The sequence below is a fragment of the Mirounga leonina genome, unplaced genomic scaffold, assembly GCF_011800145.1.
Source record: "Mirounga leonina isolate KUSES-001 unplaced genomic scaffold, KU_Mleo_1.0 Mir_150, whole genome shotgun sequence".
In the NCBI taxonomy this organism is placed as follows: domain Eukaryota; kingdom Metazoa; phylum Chordata; class Mammalia; order Carnivora; family Phocidae; genus Mirounga; species Mirounga leonina.
In genome coordinates, this window is record NW_023270374.1 from 35042831 (window position 1) to 35062926 (window position 20096).

At 52.7% G+C, this 20096-nt stretch overlaps 1 protein-coding gene across 1 annotated transcript; it reads left to right on the forward strand.

The window, feature by feature from the left end:
• The first annotated feature begins 44 nt into the window (after window positions 1-44).
• PABPC1L (poly(A) binding protein cytoplasmic 1 like) lies at window positions 45-19574 on the forward strand. Its single transcript, XM_035006394.1, has 14 exons — window positions 45-310; window positions 2044-2237; window positions 3692-3807; window positions 4974-5113; window positions 5335-5429; window positions 8827-8964; window positions 9267-9362; window positions 13755-14021; window positions 14803-14887; window positions 15501-15629; window positions 16102-16205; window positions 17037-17130; window positions 18364-18494; window positions 18920-19574. The coding sequence occupies exons 1-14, from the start codon at window positions 118-120 to the stop codon at window positions 18986-18988; spliced, it is 1851 nt and encodes a 616-aa protein (XP_034862285.1). The 5' UTR covers window positions 45-117; the 3' UTR covers window positions 18989-19574.
• Window positions 19575-20096: the final 522 nt, after the last annotated feature.

Below are 20096 nucleotides of genomic sequence, written 5' to 3' on the forward strand. Positions count from 1 at the left end.
CCCCACCTGGGCCTCCTGGAGCGCTGAGGGGTCCCAGGTGGGGCGCGGGGCGGGGCGGGGGCTAAAGGGAGGGGCGGCCGCTCGGGACGAGAGCCCCGCCGCGGCTCGGCGAGCACCATGAACGCCAGCGGCCCGGGCTACCCGCTCGCCTCGCTCTACGTGGGCGACCTGCACCCCGACGTGACCGAGGCCATGCTGTACGAGAAGTTCTCGCCCGCCGGCCCCATCCTGTCCATCCGCGTGTGCCGCGACGTGGCCACCCGCCGCTCGCTGGGCTACGCCTACGTCAACTTCCAGCAGCCCGCCGACGGTGAGCCCGGGGGAGGGGGCACGGACGCACGGACACCCGGACGCCCGGGCCGACCGACAGCAGCTCGGGGCCTGCGCTGGCATCTCTGGCTCGTTTTGCAGCCAGGGAAACTGAGGCCCAGAGGGCGTTGGAAGGGGCCCTCGCCCTGAGACGGGAACGGGCAATTAGCGTGCGCCTGCTGTGTGTTTTACTGGTGCTCGGTCTTGCGGAGGACAAATATTAGGCTGAGTGAAAACAGCCAACCAAGGGCTTTGGGGTCGGGCCGACCTCGGATTAGCAAGGCGGCAGCTGTGTGACTTTGAGCAATTACTCAGCCATTCTGAGTTTCAGTTGCCTGTCTGAAAAATGGGGAGCGTACCTGCCTTTATAGAGTGGTTGGGAGGATGAGAAAGTCAAAGCACCTGGTGAGGATGCAGGTGATGGGTGGGGAAGCCAGGAGAGCCGGGCCTTGGGCTCGCGCCTTTCCCAGCTGCGAGATCTGAGTTTGCACCAGATCTGGTCTCCACTCCAGGCCCCAAAACCGGTTTCTCAGAGCTGATAGGATTGATTAGAGTTTCTTGGGTGGTTATGGCCACACTCTCTGCGACAGTGGAGAGGATAAAAAGTAAGAGCACCGGGTTTTCCTAAAGCTCTGCCGCCAGGGTGTGAACTTGAGCAAGAGTTCACGAAACTCCACACCTCTCCCGTCTGTGAAAAGAGGCTAAGGCTTATTCCCCAATAGCACAGAAGGAGTGAGCTGTGTCAGTGAAGTATTTCCAGTATCCTTTGGTGCATGGTAAAACACCCTGGGTGGGTGGGAAGGTTTCCCAAACAAGGGTTTGCTGGGGTGGTTCTGCCTGTTTCCCAGCAGGTGACTGAGCTGGATTCCAGAGAGCCTTCTCCTTTGCTCTGCTTTACCCACCACTGCCTCTAACCTCTTCCTCCAAGCCCTGCACGCTCTGACCTTTCTGCCAGACTTCACAGATGAGATAAATGGAGCTCCAGGGAAGAGAAAGGATTTTGCCTCTTCGCTGGGAGGGAACAGGCTCTAGCAGTGGCAGGAGGATGGGCGTAGCCTGCTGTTTTCAGACACATTACCATTTACCAACCTCCTATTTTGTGCCAGGCACAAAGTGTGAGGCATCTTGTGTATCTTATTTAATTTTCAACCTGTCCGACCCCCTGGAGGAAGATAGTATTATCCCCCTTTGTTGGATGTGGAAAGGGGGTAATTGTCTCCTCATCCCCACTTCACAGGTGAAGAAAGCAGCTCAGAGAGGTGTTCTCCCCCAGAGCCCTACGACTTGGGATTGAGTCTCAACTCTGCTCCTCAGTACCTCTGAGCTCTGATTTCCCCTAACTGCTGCCACTCTTCGTCTTATGGGCTCTCCTTTTTGTTTTCATCTACTTGGTGTGCTTTCGAAAACCGCAGTGGACCTTGCTCCGCCCCTGACCCTCCCCCTTTCCCAGCCTCTTTTCCCTCTGCGAAGTGGGGATAGGAATCCATGCTCACGCGGCTCTACGAGGAGCTGAATGAGACCCCAATGGGAAGGTGGGAGGAGCGTGCCGCACATTAATTCTTTCTGCATATCTCCCCTGAGGCTCCAGGTTCTTCTCTCAAGTGAGACCCAGGCAGTGATTTTTTTTTTCTTTTTTCCCTCTTTTGCTTCCAATGAAGCACCTGGGGGCTCAGGGAAAGAAATACCCTTACTTGCTCCTTTTTCTCCTCCTCCCCATCCCCCCACCCCGTCCAGCGGAGCGGGCACTGGACACAATGAACTTTGAAGTGATCAAAGGCCAGGCCGTCCGCATCATGTGGTCCCAGCGAGACCCAGGACTCCGCAGGTCGGGTGTGGGCAACATCTTCATCAAGAACCTGGAGGACTCCATTGACAACAAGGCCTTATATGACACCTTCTCCACCTTTGGGAACATCCTCTCTTGCAAGGTGGGTGTGTGTCCTTGCGGGGGAGGGTCTGTGTTAAATACCCATGTGGCAGAAGGATCCCAAGCAGCACCCCGCTTCACACCTTGCTGAGCTGTCAACAACAAGGCTTTCTTTAGCTTATAATTCTGCAGTTGGCAATCTGGGCTGTGTTTGGCTGGGCACTTCTGCTCTCAGCTGGCTCCTTCATATGCCCGCTGCAAGCTGACTGGCTCTGCTTCTAGAGGTGGCTGGCTGTCAGCTGGAGCACCTCGGCTCTCTCCCTACGGTCTTTCCTCCTCCAGTGGGCTAGCCCAGGCTAGTCTCATGACAAGGGCCGCGTCCCAGGAGACTGGAAGCTCACCAGGCTTCTTGAGATGTAAGCTCAGAACTGGCCCGCCGTTCCTTCCACTGCATTCTGTTGGCCAAAGCAAGTCGTAAGACCAGTCCAAATTCAGAGAGAGAGAGGACAGTAGACACGACAGGATAAAGGGCATGGATACCGGAAGGCTGCTAATTAAGGCCATCAGGGCGGTCAGGCCTCGAGGCTTCCTCTGGGCCACTGAGGATTGGTCAGAAAGCTGGATGTGACCTGGGCGAGTCTCTGAGGCCTAACGAGGACCCACTGTGGTGGTGGGCCAGGTTAGATGCAAGGCGCACGGTGTGGGGCCTACCCTGGGAGCTCTCAGACTGGTTGGAGACGGTGAGACTTTTAGGAAAAGCTGGAAATTGGGCTCTGCGGGAGAAGCCTAGTGAGCCGTGTAGTCAGAGGCTCAGGATAGAAACCAGTTCCACGGGGCTGCCCTGGAAAGGGTTCTGTAGCGGGGTGGGAAGAGCACTAAACCCGTGGAGTCCGGCCAGCCACTGAGAAGTCAGCACAACACAGTCGGTCGGATCTTGGACTTTGGTACTGACTGTCTGGGGTTCAAATTCCGCCTCTTCCACTTCCTGGCACTGTGACCTTGGACCAGCTGAGTAACCTCTCCATACCTCGGCTTCCTCTAAAAGTTAGGGGCCGTGGTAGAACCTACCTCATAGGCTTGTTGTGCATGTGTTTTAAGTCTGGTAATCTTCACGACATTGAAAGGACACCCAGCACCCTGTTCACCATCTAAATGGTAGCTATCATAATCAAAAACTTTGGTGGCTAATGACCTTGGACTAGTCCTTCATTTCCATTTCCCCCCATCAAGCAGTGGGGGCTCAGAGGTTAAGAATTGCCTGGAGGGGCTCTTATAGCAAATAGGACAAGATAAGAATGTGATCCCCTTAGCAGGTTCTTGGCCCAGAGTGGGGCCCCAGTCAACATGATTAAATCTGGGTGGAAGAGCTCGGGCTGGAGTGGAACGTGGAGGGACTCTGTGTGGGGCACAGAGTAAGCGCTCAGATAGTAGTTATTTGTTACCTTTGCCATTCTTCTGTACCTGAACCCTCTGTGGGGGGCCCCCCCAACCCCCTGCTTCTCCCCTGTGGCCCAGGTGGTGTGTGATGATCACGGTTCCCGAGGCTTCGGCTTTGTCCACTTTGAGACCCATGAGGCTGCACAGCAGGCCATTGCCACCATGAACGGGATGCTGCTGAATGACCGCAAAGTGTGAGTGGTGGGACGTGGGGGGGCCAGAGGCTGCCCGTCACCACCTCTTGGGCACCGGACACTGAGCCTCAGCCAGAACTCTCCTGGCGGTGTGACCTCGGAACAGTTCAGTCCCTCGGGAGCTCCCTTTCCCCAGGGAAGAACGGGGTTGCTGATATTCTTTAGAGGATTGCTCTGAGTCGTAAGTGAGGGGCTTTTGAAATTCCAGCAGGAACAGCTAATGGCCAGATCACCGCTGGATTCAGGGCTGTTTTCCAGCCTTCTTGGCATGACTGTGAATTTTTTTCTTAAGCCTCTTGTGTTGTTTCATGGGGTAACTCTCGCGTGGGCCGTGTCTGGTTCTCTCACCACTACTTCCCTAGTGCATCCAGTACCTGTTACATGAATAAGCAAATGCCTGTGATCAGAGTTTCATCCCCAGTTTTTATTTTATTTTGTATTTTTTTTAAAAGATTTTATTTATTTCAGCGAGCGAGAGAGCAAGCATGCATGAGCAGGGGGAGGGGCAGAGGGAGAAGCAGACTCCCCGCTGAGCAGGGAGCCCGATGCAGGGCTCGATCCCAGGACCCTGGGATCATGACCTGAGCCGAAGTCAGACACTTAACCGACTGAGCCACCCAGGCGCCCCTGTAGGGTTTTTTTTGTTTTTTTTTTTTTAAGTAATCTCTACACCCAACGTGGGGCTTGAACTTATAGCCCTGAGACCAAGAGTCGCATGCTCCACTGACTGAGCCAGCCAGGCGCCCTTCATCCCGTCTTATAGGAATGAACGCTGAGGCTCAGAGAGGTTAAGTAACTTGCACAGGGTCACACCGCTAGGCAACTGCAGCGTGAGGATTCAGGCCCTCATCTATATGACTCTCAAGTTCATGCTTGCTCTTCTCTCCTGCACACGCAGCTGCCTGGTGTATGGTAGGAGTTCCCTGTGCTTTTGCCCCAAGAACGAACTCTTCCTAACCTTATGCTAGAGCATAGAATCTTGGCTGTTGGAAGTGGTCTGGCCTTGACTGTAGTCCATCTAAAGAGTATTGCCCTGCCCAGCCTCCCGATTCGGGATACAGGGGCCTTGGGGGCTGGCAGCAATTGATGTCAGTGACCCAGGGTTGCCGGGTGGGATGGGGGTGGCAGAGGGCTGGCGGCTGCCTACCCCGTCAGTGTGTCCACAGCTTCGTCGGCCACTTCAAGTCCCGACGAGAGCGGGAAGCAGAGCTGGGAGCTCGGGCCATGGAGTTTACCAACATTTATGTGAAGAACCTCCATGTGGACGTGGACGAGCAGGGCCTGCAGGACCTCTTCTCCCAGTTTGGTGGGTGTGTTCCCCAAAGGAATCAGGGATCACTTTGTCCTCTATCCCCAGGTTGGGTTAGGAGGAGGGGCAGCCTTTCTGGGGGCTTCCTGAGGAGTCAGCAGGAGGCAGCACTAAGTAGTCTCAAGCCCCCAGAGGGTGGGGGCGGGTTGGGGGGGTAAGGGAGGGGAACACCCTGGGGCTTCCCAAACTCCCCTTTGAGCCAGGTTGGCCCTTCCCAGGGAAGATGCTGAGTGTGAAGGTGATGAGGGACGACAGTGGCCACTCCCGAGGCTTCGGCTTTGTCAACTTTGAGAAGCATGAGGAAGCCCAGAAGGTAGGAGCCTCCCCATGGCTCTGTTTCATGGAGGAGGCACCAAGCCAGCACTAGGAAGAAAGGAGATCAGGCTCAGGGGGCTCCAGCTGCCACGGAGGAGAAGAAAGTCCCTCCCCAGCCTGGGCCCACACCAGTCAGGGCCCTTCCTGCCTGTGGCAAAGGCAGAAGGTTGTAGCCTCCTTTGGGTGCTTCCAAACCCTAAGGCCGACTGCTTTTCATAGATTCTTGCCCACATGGGAGGTGGAAGGGCCTCTGAGATAGCCACGGCCCTCTTGAATTGATGGTGGGACTGAGGCTGGGGAGGGGAAGTGCTATGTGATTCCTAGCTCCCAGGCCTTTGCAAATGCTGTTTCTCAAAATGTTTCCCTTCTCTTGCTCCTTAGATTAGTGCTGTCCAATAGAAATATAATGGGAGCCACATTATTTTCCAGCAGCCACATTAAAAAGGGTAAAAAAACAAAACAAAAAACAAAAAACAAACTGATTTTAATAATGTCTCATTCAACTTAACATATTGAAATTATCACTCCAGTGTATATTCAATAAAAAAATTGAGATATTTTACATTCCCCTTTTTTTGTATTAATTCTTTGAAATCTGGTACTCCCAGCACGTGAACTCAGACTAGCCATAGTTCCAGTGCTCAGTAGCTCCATGTGGCTAGTGACCACCATATTGGACAGTGTGGCTTTAGACAACTTAGCGCTTACCCTGTGGGCTTCCCCTTATACTTTCCCTCCTCCGAGAAGCCTCCTCTAACCTCATGCTTCTGGCGAGGTACCCCTTCTGCCTCTCTCCATCAGTAACACAGATCTCCATGTATAGAACTGAGGGGAGAGACTGGGTCTCATTTCACAGCTAAATCTCTGGTGTTGCACCTGCCAATAGATACCAGATACCTATTGGCTGAACAAGTGAATGGAACGAGGTCACGTCGTGACAGAGCTGGAGTAATGTTTTCCTATTTGGCTTTCCACTCTAAAGCTCTTTCCCAGGCTGCTGCCCCATTAAGACCGTTGGACATGGGGGATCTCAGCTCACTGTGGATTCTGGCTAGAGAGATCTGACCCGGTGCCACCTTGATGGCAGCCACGACTCCCTGAGCACTTAGCAGGGGCCAGGCACTGTGCTAAGGGCTGCATGCACTCTCCTCTCTGTTCCACCAGCGTGGGCTCGGCCGTTTTCACCAAGTGCTCCAAGGGTGTAGCTGGTAAGAGGCATCACCGGGATTAGAACCCGCTCTTTCTGACCTCGGAGCTTTGTTCTTAAGTGCAAATGGCCCGTTTCAAAGGTGACCTCTTGCGTGTCCTTGGACAAATCCCACCCTCTCTCTAGGCTTTGGTTTTCTCAACTGTAAAATGACAAGTGGAATAGGTGGCTGAAGCTTCAGGGATCCATAGATGCCAAGGTCTTAGAGACTTTGGCAATGACTTTTATTTATTTTCTGTAAGCGTACATTTTTTTTTTACAGTGTTATATTAGTTTCAGGTGTACAATATAGTGATTCCATACAATTCCAAACAATTCCATACACACCGTGATGTTTATAGCCACATTCTCTACAATAGCCAAATTATGGAATCAGCCCAAGTGTCCATCAGTTGACAGATGGATAAAGAAGATGTGGGCTGTGTGTGTGTGTGTGTGTGTGTATGTATATACTTATACACACATGCTCAGTGGAATATTACCTATAAAAAATGAACTCTTGTTAAATAGGTGATGGGGATTGGGGAGTGCACTTGTTGGAATGAGCACCGGCTACTGTATGAAAGTGTTGAATCACCATATTGTACACCTGAAACTAATATTATACTGTGTTAATGAGCCTATTTCACCCATCCCTCACCCTCCTCCCCTCTGCTAACCATCAGTTCTCTATAGTGAAGAGTCTGTTTCTTGGTTTGCCTCCCTCTTTTTTTTCCCCTTGCTCATTTGTTTTGTTTCTTAAATTCCACATGAGTGAAATCATATGATATTTATCTTTTTCTGACCATTTTGCTTAGCATCATACTCTCTAGCTTCATCCATGTCCTTGAAATGGCAAGCTTTCATTCTTTTTTAAGGCTGAATAATAATCCCAAACGGTAGTCATCAAAGTAGTATGTTACTGGCACAAAAATAGACACACAGATCAATGGAACAGAATAGAAAACCCAGGTAACGACCTTTTAAGACTGAGGTGGAACTAACTTTATTGGGGCCCGAGAGTATGTTTACATGGATTTGCATGTTTAGGGGGGGATGCTAAAGTCACAATTATGTGAAAGTATTTTTTTATTTTTTTAAAGATTTTATTTATTCATGAGAGAGAGAGAGAGGTAGAGGGAGAAGCAGACTCCCAAGGAGCAGGGAGCCCCATGCGAGACTCGATTCCAGGACCCCAGAATCATGAACTGAGCTGAAGGCAGACGCTTAACACCCAGGCTCCCCGTGAAAATATTTTTTTTAAAGTGAGTGAGAGGGAGAGAGAGAGCACAAGTGGGGAGCAGGGGCAGAGGGAGAAACAGAACCCCCTGCTGAGCAGGGAGCCTGATGTGGGGCTTGATCCTAGGTCCTGGGATCATGACCTGCGCTGAAAGCAGATGCTTAACTGACTGAGCCACCCAGGCCCCTATGTGAAAATATTTACTAACTAGCTGACCACTTAAAAAGTCAGTTCCCTTTTGTTCAGGCCCCACTTTGGGCATAGGGCTTACTTTAAAAAGTCCCCTTTCAAACATTTCTCCTCACTACTGCTAGTGTCTAATCCTAACCATTGAGCTGGTACACACATGAGTCTACCTTTTGCAGATGAGTCCATGTAAATTCAGTTCAGGATAAATGCATTAAGAGAAGTTGCATGTCTTGAAGAAGAGAAAGCCACTGACAATTTAGGACATGGCAGTCTCAGGTGTAGATACAGTTAAGAACCTAAATGTTAAATATGGGAAATTTGCTTATTTCAATTTCACTTTTTAAAGTACAACTCCAATCAAATTTTTTATTTTATTTTTTTAAAGATTTTATATGCCAGAGAGAGAGGGGACAAGCAGGGAGAACAGCGGGCAGAGGGAGAAGCAGGCTCCCTGCTGAGCAAGGAGCCTGATGAGGGACTGGATCCCAGGACCCTGGGATCATGACCTGAGCCAAAGGCAGGCGCTTAACTGACTGAGCCACCCAGGCGTCTCCACATTTTTTATATCTGTGGTTTACTCTGAAATTTTGTCCCATGTTTTCAAAAAGTGGATTCACTTTAAATGGCCTTTATCCTGGTTCTAATTATTCTCAGCCAGCGAGGCTGGCCTAGCTTGCAGGTGGCTCCCTTCAGGACCGGACACTGGGACTGGAGACCAGGGCCCCGGGGGAGGGGTGGGGGGAGGTGGTTACCAAGGACTCTCTCCCCTCCCCTGGCCAGGCTGTGCTGGACATGAATGGGAAGGAGGTGAGCGGGCGGCTGCTGTACGTGGGCCGGGCCCAGAAGCGTGTGGAACGGCAGAATGAGCTGAAGCGCAGGTTCGAGCAGATGAAGCAGGACCGGCTGACCCGTTACCAGGTGACAGCCCCCTGCTAAGTGAGCGTGTCCGTGTGTGGAGGGCCCTGAATGGGAAGCCTTCCTCCAGCAATCCCACGTCTGGGAACTTGGCTTTAAAGGGGGGGCAGGGGGGCGGTGGCTGTAGCTTCCAGGGGATGGGCAGGCTGAGTGAGTGGGGGGCATGGGTGCCATGCAAGACTGGAAACAGGAGGCTGGGTGGCCAGGGCTTCCAGGCCCCACCATGGCCTGCGTTGGCCTCTGACACAAAGCTACCTGGGGCTTGGAGGGGAAGGGACACACTGAGCAATAACCTTTCTTTTTAGGGTGTGAACCTGTACGTTAAGAACCTAGATGACTGCATTGATGATGAGAAGCTGAGAAAAGAGTTCTCACCCTATGGAGTGATTACCAGTGCTAAGGTGAGGACTGGGGGCACTTACAGGGGATAGAGAGCCTGCCTGTCCTGTCCTGCTGCCTGCACACCCCTCCCTCCCTCCCTCCCTCCCTCGTGGCTTCCAAGGGGTTGGTGCTGAGCTACTCCTTTTAGGGTTTGGGGGGCTATGTCTGACCCCCATTGGAGCTTGATGTCCATCTGCAGCCTTGTCTGCTCTGGAGGGGCAGAGGGTGGAAGTCCAGTCCCAGTCACACAGCTGGACTTATTGGGGCTCCCTATAACCTTGGTTCATTCAAAAAGCATTTATTGAGTGCCTACTGTATGCCAGATTCTAGAAATTCATGTCTCAGAATTTCCGCTGACTCTTGTCTTCTGGACCTCAGTTTCCCCATTTGGAAAATGAGAGGGTTGGGCTGCTTCATTTGTCATTCATTCTTCCCCATTTACTGAGCACTTGCCACGTGCCCAGCCCACTTAGCACCTGACACGTGATGATTGGCTGTTCTACTTTTTAGCCCATGTCTTCTGAACTTCATCTATACGATGAGAGTGTTGGGCTCATTGGATGTTTCTCGGCCCTGGCTTATTAACCCCTCCCTCCGGGGAGCTCTTACAGATACCTGAGTTAGACAAATGGAAGGTTTCAGAGTAGGGCCTGGGCATTTTATTTTAAAGCTCCTCAGATGATTTTCATATAACCCAGTGTTCGTTCTTTCCATACTTAAGCACCTCCTGTCTTACCAGGCCCTCTGGGAAGCCTATAGTAACGAGTTAGATGTGGTTCTTGCCCTTGACTAGCTTATAATCAAGTGAGGATGTCAGATGCATCACTAACTCAAATCCATTATAAGGTGTTTGTGGGGTGATTGGGGGTATTGGAGGCAGAGCTGTGGTAGCTCAGGGGAACAGGAAGGAGGGCTTCCTGCAAGAAGTGGCAGTGGCAGAAGCATTTGGCTTGACTGTGAGGAGGTAGGGAGCTACAGGGAGGAATGAAGAACTTTCCAAAGATATCAGTGTGAGTGATGGGGCTGGAGACCAGAATATGTGATGTGATGGTTGGGTTCTTGGGAAGTGGTCTAGAAGTTCTTTTGCCTTTTGAATCCAATTGCACTGTTTAAATTTTTAAATCTTTTTTAAAGATTTTATTTATTTGTCTGAGAGAACACAAACAGGGGGAGCGGCAGGCAGAGGGAGAAGCAGGCTCCCCACTGAGCAGGGAGCCCAATGTAGGACTCAATCCCAGGACCCTGGGATCACGACCTGAGCCAAAGGCAGATGCTTAACTGACTGAGCCACCCAGGCATCCCTGTTGAATCCAATTTTAAATGTCCTTCAGGAAGCCTGGTGTTTAGGGCAGAGGTTCTAACAATTTTTGAGTTAAGGATCTTTGAAAAAATGACAGAGCTATGGGACATGTAAATAAGCATCAGTAAATTTGCTTAAACGTTATGAAAAAGCTATGGGCCCTCTTTCCCAGCAAATATATACCTTGTGTAGTATTGTGGTTGAAAACTGGGATGTTAAAGTTAATTAGAACTAGGTGTAAATCCCAGTCCTACATTAACTACTGTAGAATCTGAGGGAAGTGACTTTGCCTTTTGGAGTCTGTTTACCCATCTGTGAAATGGGAGCAACATTACCTACCTCTCGAGGTATCCTGAGCACTAAGGAGCCTGCATGCAGAGCACCTGCCCACAACAAGTAGTGAAATGATGATCTGATTATTCACACGTAGTGTCTAATTTCTGGAGATTCACCGACCTCCTTGAGGACTCCTTGAGGGAAGGGAATTGTAAAAATCTGGGTTGCTCAGAGTTGCAGCACTATCTTGTTAATTGACCAATTAGGTTATAAAGTGGGGATTTTATGTACCTTTATATTTATGATTTCGATTGTATATAAAATACAGTGAGAATGAAAATGAGTTAAGGCATATAAAGTGCTAAAAGTACTATCATGTTTATAGTAAGCTGCATCAATGTATTTTGTCATTATTTACTACCTAACAGAAGTTCTTATTTACTTGTTAAGACAATACTTTTGTGCCAAGAAAATCTGGGTTATGAAAGCCTATGGATCCCTTCTGAGAATATTTTTCAATGCATAAAAGAAAGTTCAGAGGAGGGGCACCCGGATGGCTCAGTCGGTTAAGCGTCTGCCTTCGGCTCAGTCATGATCCCAGGGTCCTGGGATCGAGCCCGACATCGGGCTCCCTGCTTAGCGGGGAGCCTGCTTCTCCCTCTCCCTCTCCCTACAGCTCCCCCTGCTTATGCTCTTTCTGTCTCTGTCAAATAAATCAATAAAATCTTTAAAAAAAAAAGTTCAGAGGATTACAAAAAAACAATTATATTGAAACACAACTCTCAAAATATGGAGGTGACAGAAGTAGGTGCTTCCTTACTGTACCCAGCTATATGATCTAGGGAGGTGGCCTTAGCATAGAGGATATGTGGGGGGCAGCAGTGATTAACATGATATGAAAATATTTTCTTCCTGACAAAATCCCAAGCACAGCCAAGACTCCCCTATTTTTGTTGCCCATATTCACAATAGAAGGGAACGCTAATGTGAAAACAAAGAGGCCATTTTTTCCCCCATCCAAGTTCATAGACCTCCTGACTTCTATCCACTGGCCTCCCTGAGGGGGATCTGTGAACCCTCAGGCCCAGGCCCCAATGTGAATGGGTAGCAAAGTGCAGTTTGAACACCAATTATGTAGAACACGGGCTCTAATAGAGCAGATTTAAAAAGTATGTCGGTTCAAGTCCAAATGTGTGAGCCAGGCCAGTGTCTTGATCCCAAAAAAGATTACGAACAATACATGCAATGTGGATTGGATCCTGGAAGAGAAAAATATTAGAAAAACTAGTGAAAGCTGAATGAGACCTGCGGTTCAGTTAATAATAGCATTGTGGCTGATAATAGTATTGTCCCAATGTTAATATACACATGTACCCTGTTCACATTGGAGCAAGCTGGCTGAAAGATAGCCACTCTGTACTATTTTTGCAACTTTTCTGTACATCTAAAGTTATTCCAAAATTTAATATTTTTTTTTAAAGATTTTATTTATTTATTTGAGAGAGAGACTGAGAGAGAGAGAGCACATGAGAGGGGTGAGGGTCAGAGGGAGAAGCAGACTCCCTGCCGAGCAGGGAGCCCGATGCGGGACTCGATCCCGGGACTCCAGGATCATGACCTGAGCCGAAGGCAGTTGCTTAACCAACTGAGCCACCCAGGTGCCCTAAAGTTATTCCAAAATTTAAACGTTATTAGCAAAGCTAAGAACCTCTTCCCAGACTCCTAACGAACTTGGCTCAGTGCCTTGGAGAGGCAGTGGACATTTACCAGAACACTGCATTGGGTTTGAATCCTGGCTGATGGGTGTCCACAGGCTGGGTGACCCTAGAGAAGTCGCTTTTTTTTTTTTTTTTTAATTGTAGTAAGGACTGTTATTTCTACCACAAAGAAAATAGAATAAGTCACCAAAAATATAAATTTAAATCATTTTATATTCCATGCAAATCTAATTGGACTTTCTAGGAAACTTACTCTTTTTTTTTTTTTTTTTTAAAGATTTTATTTATTCATTTGAGACACAGAGAGAGAGAGAGAGAGCATGAGCAGGGAGAGAGGCAGAGGGAGAGGGAAAAGCAGACTCCCCGCTGAGCCAGGAGCCCGATGTGGGACTCCATCCCAGGACCCCGGGATCATGACCTGAGCCGAAGGCAGACGCCCAACCATCTGAGCCACCCAGGCGCCTAGGAAACTTACTCTTAAGAACATTGTATTCTTTCCCTAATTCCCAAATAAACCAAAAGAATTGTATGGGTAGTTTAAAAAAACCAAAGAGTAGTCGAAATGCGGATTTTCATCACCGGGACCTCAAATGGAGTGTTTAAGATTGTGGCTCTAGGAAAAGAACCCTGCCCTGTTCTTAGATTTTAAGCAATCCTAAACTATCCTTTTCCTTCATGATAGCCCATGTGATGAAGGTAGATTCTGTTTAAACCAGCTTTCCATCACAGCTTAGGAAAATCATTTCAGGAAGAAAATACAAAAATCCTGAAATGCAGCGGTTCCCACGGACTCTGGGGAGTGTCCTATTAAACAGCAAGCAGCCCCCAGTTAGCAAGTGGCCTGATCTCCACCAAGTCACTCTTGAGCCCCACTTCCGTCGCCTGTGAAGTGGGAGTGGCGCCCCCATCGGGTGCCCCCCCATCAGGTGGCGGTACACGTGACATGAGAAGGCACATCCAGTATCTGGCATGCAGTGGGCCTCAGTCAATGTCGGGGGGACGGTTTCTCTGGGCCTGCTCAGTGCCGGGCTGGGACCTGGGGCGGGGAGGAGGGGAGCACAGCCCCCAGGAGTCTTCCTTCCCCACCCCCAGCAGCCCTTGTCTTGTCTTGCTTTTAGGTGATGACAGAGGGTGGCCACAGCAAGGGGTTTGGCTTTGTGTGTTTTTCCTCTCCAGAAGAGGCGACCAAGGCCGTGACCGAGATGAACGGGCGCATCGTGGGCACCAAGCCACTGTACGTGGCACTGGCCCAGCGCAAAGAGGAGCGGAAGGCCATCCTGACCAACCAGTACATGCAGCGTCTGTCCACGGTGCGGGCGCTGGGCGGCCCCCTCTTGGGCTCCTTCCAGCAGCCCGCCGGCTACTTCCTGCCCGCCGTGCCCCAGGTGATGACCCGCCCGCGCCCCCTCCCTGACAGCCAGGTAGAGCAGGACGCCGGCTTCCCAGGTAGATGTGGGCTCTCCGCGTGTTTCTGCTGGAAACTCGGCAGGCAGGCCGTTTTAACCCGGTCCGTAAGAGGCGGGTAGGCGTGTTGCTGTCGAACAGCCCTTCCCGCCCAGGGAGAGATTTGTGTTCTGCGCAGAGACCCTGTCCGGTCAAGTAAGTTTGAGAAACAATGCATTAAATAAAAGGGACCTAGCTTTCTATGCTGCACGACACTCGCCTATGCACATTACTCTCCCCTAACGTGTTGCTGTGCATTTGCGCCTCCCCACCCCAGCAGAGAGCAAGTAGCATTTCCCCGGCTCAGCCGGTCCTGACTGGGCCGCCCGCCAGCCTCCCTGCTGGAGGCCTGTGTTCCGAAGGGAGCCCACGGGCCTTAGAGGAAGCGGAAAGGTGTTGGCCATGAGCAGCTACTGGGATGGGCATACCGGCTCCTTTTAGCGGTAGCTTCAGCCAGCACAGGCCCGAGTAGGTGTGACCATCTCGTGCCGCTCTCTGGGCTACCCGCTCTGATCAGGGTCAAGGATTGAACCTAAGCCCTTTCCCCGGAGGGCTTAGGGCTCACGGACAGCCTGAGCTGAGCAGCAGGGGCCTCATCCCAGCTCGTGGGGCCTCACTAACCAGTCCCTGGAGGGGGCAGTGGCGTTCCCTCGGGGGTGTCCAGGAGGGGATGTGGTTTCTCACCTGCTGCAGGCCCCTGACTACCCGTCTTCTCCCTCACAGCCTCCAGCCCAGGCTGCGTACTATGCCTCCGGCCCCCCCATGCAGACCGCCCCCAGGTGGACGGCCCAGCCTCCGAGACCCTCCTGTGAGTGACTCAGCCCCTGGTACCCTCAGCCTGGCCCACGGGGGTGGGCCCCGCAGGGCAGTGTGGAACCCGGGGCTAAGGACACCGGCTTTGGGGGCAAGCCCGGCTCTGCTAGTCCCCTGGGTGTTCATTCGGTGGGTAACTTCACCTCTGGTTTCCTCTTCTGAACGAGGTGTGCACGAAGCACCACGCAGTGCCCAGCTTGTAAAAGACTCGCGGGTGTAGCCATTCTCTTCAGTTAGCGCCCAAGACTGGTCTGTGACCGTCACAATGAACTCCTGGGGCTGTGCTGCTGATGGATGGCCCCTCCCTAGGAGGGGCCCTCACCCTGACTTGACAGTGTCTTGGGGGCCCCGTGGGTGCAATCATGATGCCTGTGCCTCCTGGGCTCTGGGTAGAAACAAGTTGGCTTTGTAGTTGTAGATTTCCACACACTCCCCTTCCCCGGAGTCCGGGTCTGCCTGACTCGGTGAATTCACTCATCTTTTTTGCTGAGAACGTTCTGGTTCCCCCTTCCCATTCCCTTCCTCACCCTGGGACCTTCAGGGTGCAGTGGGCCTCTCGGATTGTCCTGCCCCACCAACTTTTCTGTCCATGTTCTCTGTGCCACAAGCCACCTATCCTCCAGCTGCCTCAGTGGTCCGGCCACCAGCCATGTTGCGGCGCCCCCCGGCCCAGGTCAGCAGTGTCAGGCAGGCCTCTACCCAGGTGCCACCCCCGCTGCCCCACACCCAAAGAGTGGGTGAGTGTGGGCAGGGCCAAGACGAATGGGGGTGTGAGGAGGGCGGGGCAAGGGCTTGGTGCTGGGTCGGCCCAGGTGGGGAGTCAGGACTGGCCTCCACGGGGACCTCGTCATGGGCCCTCTTGGCGAGCAGCGCCGACTGGAGGCCGTGTGGCATAGGAGTTCTCGTGGGCCCCGGAGTCCCCCAGACCCAGCTCCTGGGGCCAGCTCACTCTGTGGCCTTGCTAACCATCTGATCACCTCATCTTTAAAAGAGGGATGAAAATAGCACTCCAGTTTGGTCCTGCGGGTGAACGAGCTCACACGTGCCAGGGCTTAGCCTCAGATCGGACCTTAGCAAGGACGCGGGAGCCGTGTGCACATCTATGTGCCGGCCTCCTGGCTCGCGCTGGGCTGCTACGTGGATGCTCATCTTGAGGCTTTGTGGCTTTCGATCGCTGTCAGGCCGTAACAGCCCCGTTATTTCTTACAGCCAACATCGGCACCCAGACCACAGGAGCCAGTGCGGTGGGATATTCTACACCAAGCGGGCCTCTCCTGACGCACAAATATCCCTCAGCACCACACAACCCTGGGGTAAGGCTGGCCTGACTGCCCTCTTAGTCCGGGCTCTGGGACGCTTGGCTCAGAACCTTGGCTAAGGCATTGGAGGCATTGGCCCTCTCTGGGCCTTGTTTTTCGTTTTTGTCTTTTTTCTTTTCTTTTCTTGAATTGGGAAGTTTCATTTACTAATGTGTGCAATCGAGAAACAATCCCCTTTACTAACAGAAGGAGGGAAAGGGCCAAGATCACATTTGGTTTATTAATTATGATTTGCTCTGCCTGGGTTATTAGAAAAATTAATCTGGGTTTCTTTAGTATTCAGCGTTGAGCAGCAAGGAAAGAGCTTCTAGAAATACGCTGAATATTTGAAAGGTTGTGATTAAAAAAGCTATGTATTTATCTCCCTGCCCCCTGCCCAAGTCCCAAACTCGGCATTATCCTAGCCTGTCTAGAATTTCAATGTGTATACTTCAAACTCTTTCTTGCAAAAAGAACAGATGTCCTCTTTAAACGGCAAAATGCGCTAGAAGTTCCCGTAATGTGGAAGGGTCAGGAGTATGCTGGGGACGTGGCCATAAAGCTACGTGATAAAAAGTACGTTATTTGGCACAAAGCGAATAGTAATGCTTTCCTGCGGCAGCATTCAGGCGGGGGCCGTTCTAGGTTCCTGGCACTGGGGAAGGCATCTGAGTTGGAGTGTCTAGCCCACTGTGCCCTTGTTAGGGACATTGTCCGTACTTTGCCCCCTGCCCCGCTCTCCAGAGCTTCCCTGGAGGCCTGTGCCCCGCTGACAGGGTAAGGGTGGCGAGGCCTTGCCTGTCCGTGGTGGTTGAGGGACGTGTTCCCCTCCTGTCCCGTGTACAGATGCAGGAGCCCGCTGTGCGCATCCCGGGACAGGAGCCCCTGACGGCGTCCATGCTGGCCGCGGCACCGCTGCCCGAGCAAAAGCAGATGATCGGTGGGTGGCTGCAGCCGGAAGCGGGGGCTGAGAGGGGGCCAGCCTGGTGGGGGGAGACCTTGGGTGGAGGTCAGACGTGTGGACGAGGTCCAGCATTGCTGCGGACTGACCTGCTGGGTGACCTTGCTGGGGTCGCCTCTGCTCTCTCGGCCTCCCTCCCTCTCTTAAAACACTGGTCAGAGCAGATGGTCCCGAGATTTCTTCAGCTCTGCTGTTCCAGGCCCCCGATGGGCTGGAGAGAGCCCAGCTGTGGGCAGACTGGGGGCCAGGAGCCAGGGTGTGGTCTTGGGTTTCTGCCGGTGGGCGTCGCAGCTCCTCACCTCTCCTGAAGGGGAAGAGGCTGTCCCCACATGTCATCCAGCTCCCAGTGGCCACTGCAGGGAGGTGGGAGATAAGTGTGCATGGGGCATGGGGCAAACACACGTTCCCTGCTGGGCTGTGAGTTCCTTGTGCAGTTCGTCCCCAGTGCAGTGTCTACGGCAGGCCCTGCCAAAGGATGCCACTCACTGTCGAATGAATGACAGGCTTGCTACTGGGTGGCAGGTTCTTCCGTCCGTGGCCACCAAGATGTCCAGAGCCGCTCTGAGGGCCCCCTTTGCCACCACCCTGTTGTTTCCTCAGCTCACTTGGGGTCTTGCCACTTCCCACTGCTCAAAGGAAATTCTTCATGGGCTTCATGGAGGCAGGAGGCTGTTAGCCGTTCCCTGTAAACCTCTTCACTTTACTCGTGGGAAAACCTCTCCCACCCCAGCACCCCAGCCTGGCCAGACCCTCCCCACATGGCCGAGAGGGGCTGGCTACCAGTGCTAGGCCCTGTCACTAGAAGTGCCTGATGGTGGAAGGTGAATTTATCTTGTATATGTGGCTCCCCCCGCCCCCTCAAAAGTCCAGTTCGGCATTAGCATATCTTGTCTAGAATTTCAGTGTGTATTTGGGAACTATTTCTTTTAAGATGAGCAAGAGTAGTCTTTAAACCCCAAGTCAGTGTCCGACCCTGTGTAGGTAACTTCACCTAGAATATCAAATTTGATTCTTCAAATTAGCCTCCGAAGCAGGGTTTGCTCTGCGCACTTTATGGTTGGGAAAGAGGCTCCCAGTGGAGCTCAGGGACACAGCCTGGAAGGAGCAGTTCTGGGACGAGCCCCCAGATGCCTCACTGCTCCATTCCACGGTACCCACCACCCTGCCCCCCGCCCCTGGGCTGCTGGGGTATCAGCCAGGTGTTCTATACAGGTGAGCGTCTGTACCCCCTCATCTACGATACCCACACCCAGCTGGCGGGCAAGATCACGGGCATGCTGCTGGAGATCGACAACTCGGAGCTGCTGCTCATGCTGGAGTCCCCAGAGTCCCTCAATGCCAAGGTGGTCTGGGTGCCAGGGTGCCCTGCGAGAGCTCATGACAAAGACCTCTCCCAGAAGGGCTCCCAGGCTGTGGCTGGGACGGTTTCCCTTTTCCCTAATGCCAGCTAGCACTTGCTGAATCTTTGAGCGGCAGGGGGGCGGGGGGGGGGTACTATCCCGGCCCTTCCAGATTATTCTCTGCAGCAGCTCCCCGTGCAAGGTGTTGGTACAAGGAGCTGTGTTGTGGCGGAGTATAGGGTTAAGATTGTCCCAGCTGTCCAGCAGTGGACACCTGTCGGGAGCAGGTGACTGGGTTTCCGTCAGGGGTGCTTGGGGGCAGCAGTGCCGCGGAGGGCGGGGACTTCGAGTGCCCGGCACGCTTAGGCACTCCTCTCCTAGGGCCCGCCGGGCAGCGGCACCAACCCCCCCCCCCCCGTGTCCCACAGGTGGAAGAGGCTTTGGCGGTGCTGCACGCACACCAGGCCGCAGAGCTGACGACGGGGAACGTGCTCTGAAACCAGGTGGGCGGCTCGGGGTGGGGCCGGGGGCACAGACGGACACGGAAGCCGCGGAGCCCAAGGGAAGCGGGGAAAAACTAGTCAGGGACTGACTTTCAGAAACTGGGTGGCTGCCTTTCTCTGAGGCACCAAGGAGTTTGGGGGAAGCTGTCAGGATCAAAGGAAAAGGACAGACGGTAGGATCAGAAGGAGTGTCGACCACCACGCAGAGTGCGGTGTCCTCTTACCAGCTACCCCGCCTGGCCCCACTGGGGACGGGCCGGGCTCCCCTGCGCGTTGGCCGGCTTCACACTCCTTGCCGGAAGGCCTGCCTTGGCCCACTACCTTCTTCGTTGAAGGCCGCGAGTCTGCTCTATGTCAGAAACATCTATTCCTACCCTTTCATCCCCAGAAAACGGAATCCTCACTCCCCTGGCTGACAAGAGAATGGCGTTTCCTGCTCTTGGCTCTCCGTCCCTGGGAACCGTCACTTATTTCCCCACGGGGCCGTATCTGTACTTGAGCTCTGGATGTGGAACGAAGGCTAGTCACCCCGCCAGCCTATCACCTTTTGCTTTGTGCATTAAAAGTGCTGCAAACTCGGTCTTGTCTCCCAGGAGGCCTTCTTGTGTCTGAGGGAGGTGGGGCAGAGCAAGGGGTGGGGGTTTGACTGGGCTGGGGAATTGCCTGGAAGGAGCAGAAACCCAGAGTGCAGTAGGTGTGTGCACGCGAGCAGATCCGCACCCAGCAGTGCTCCTCACACAGCACTGAGAGAAGAACTAAAGCTACGGGTGCCCATGTCTGACGCACATGGAGCTTTCTGGGCGCCTGGCTTGAGTGCCCTGCAGCGCAGGTATACACCCCAGAAGCACCAACTGCTTCTGGGCTCTGGCTGACTGAGGGGCTGTGTAACGTAATTCTAGAAGAAACCACACAGAATCGCTTTCGGATACCTGCCCAAGTCATGATTTTACCTTCTATGTGTTCATGAGCAAATCAAGATGCTTGCCTTCCAGACCTTGAGAAGAAAACGTCAATTGTGAATGGATGTCACCACTAAGCCTGCCTCCCATCAGTTAAAGAGTCTTGCCTGAGAGGTGACAATAAAAGGGGTACAGCTCCCCAC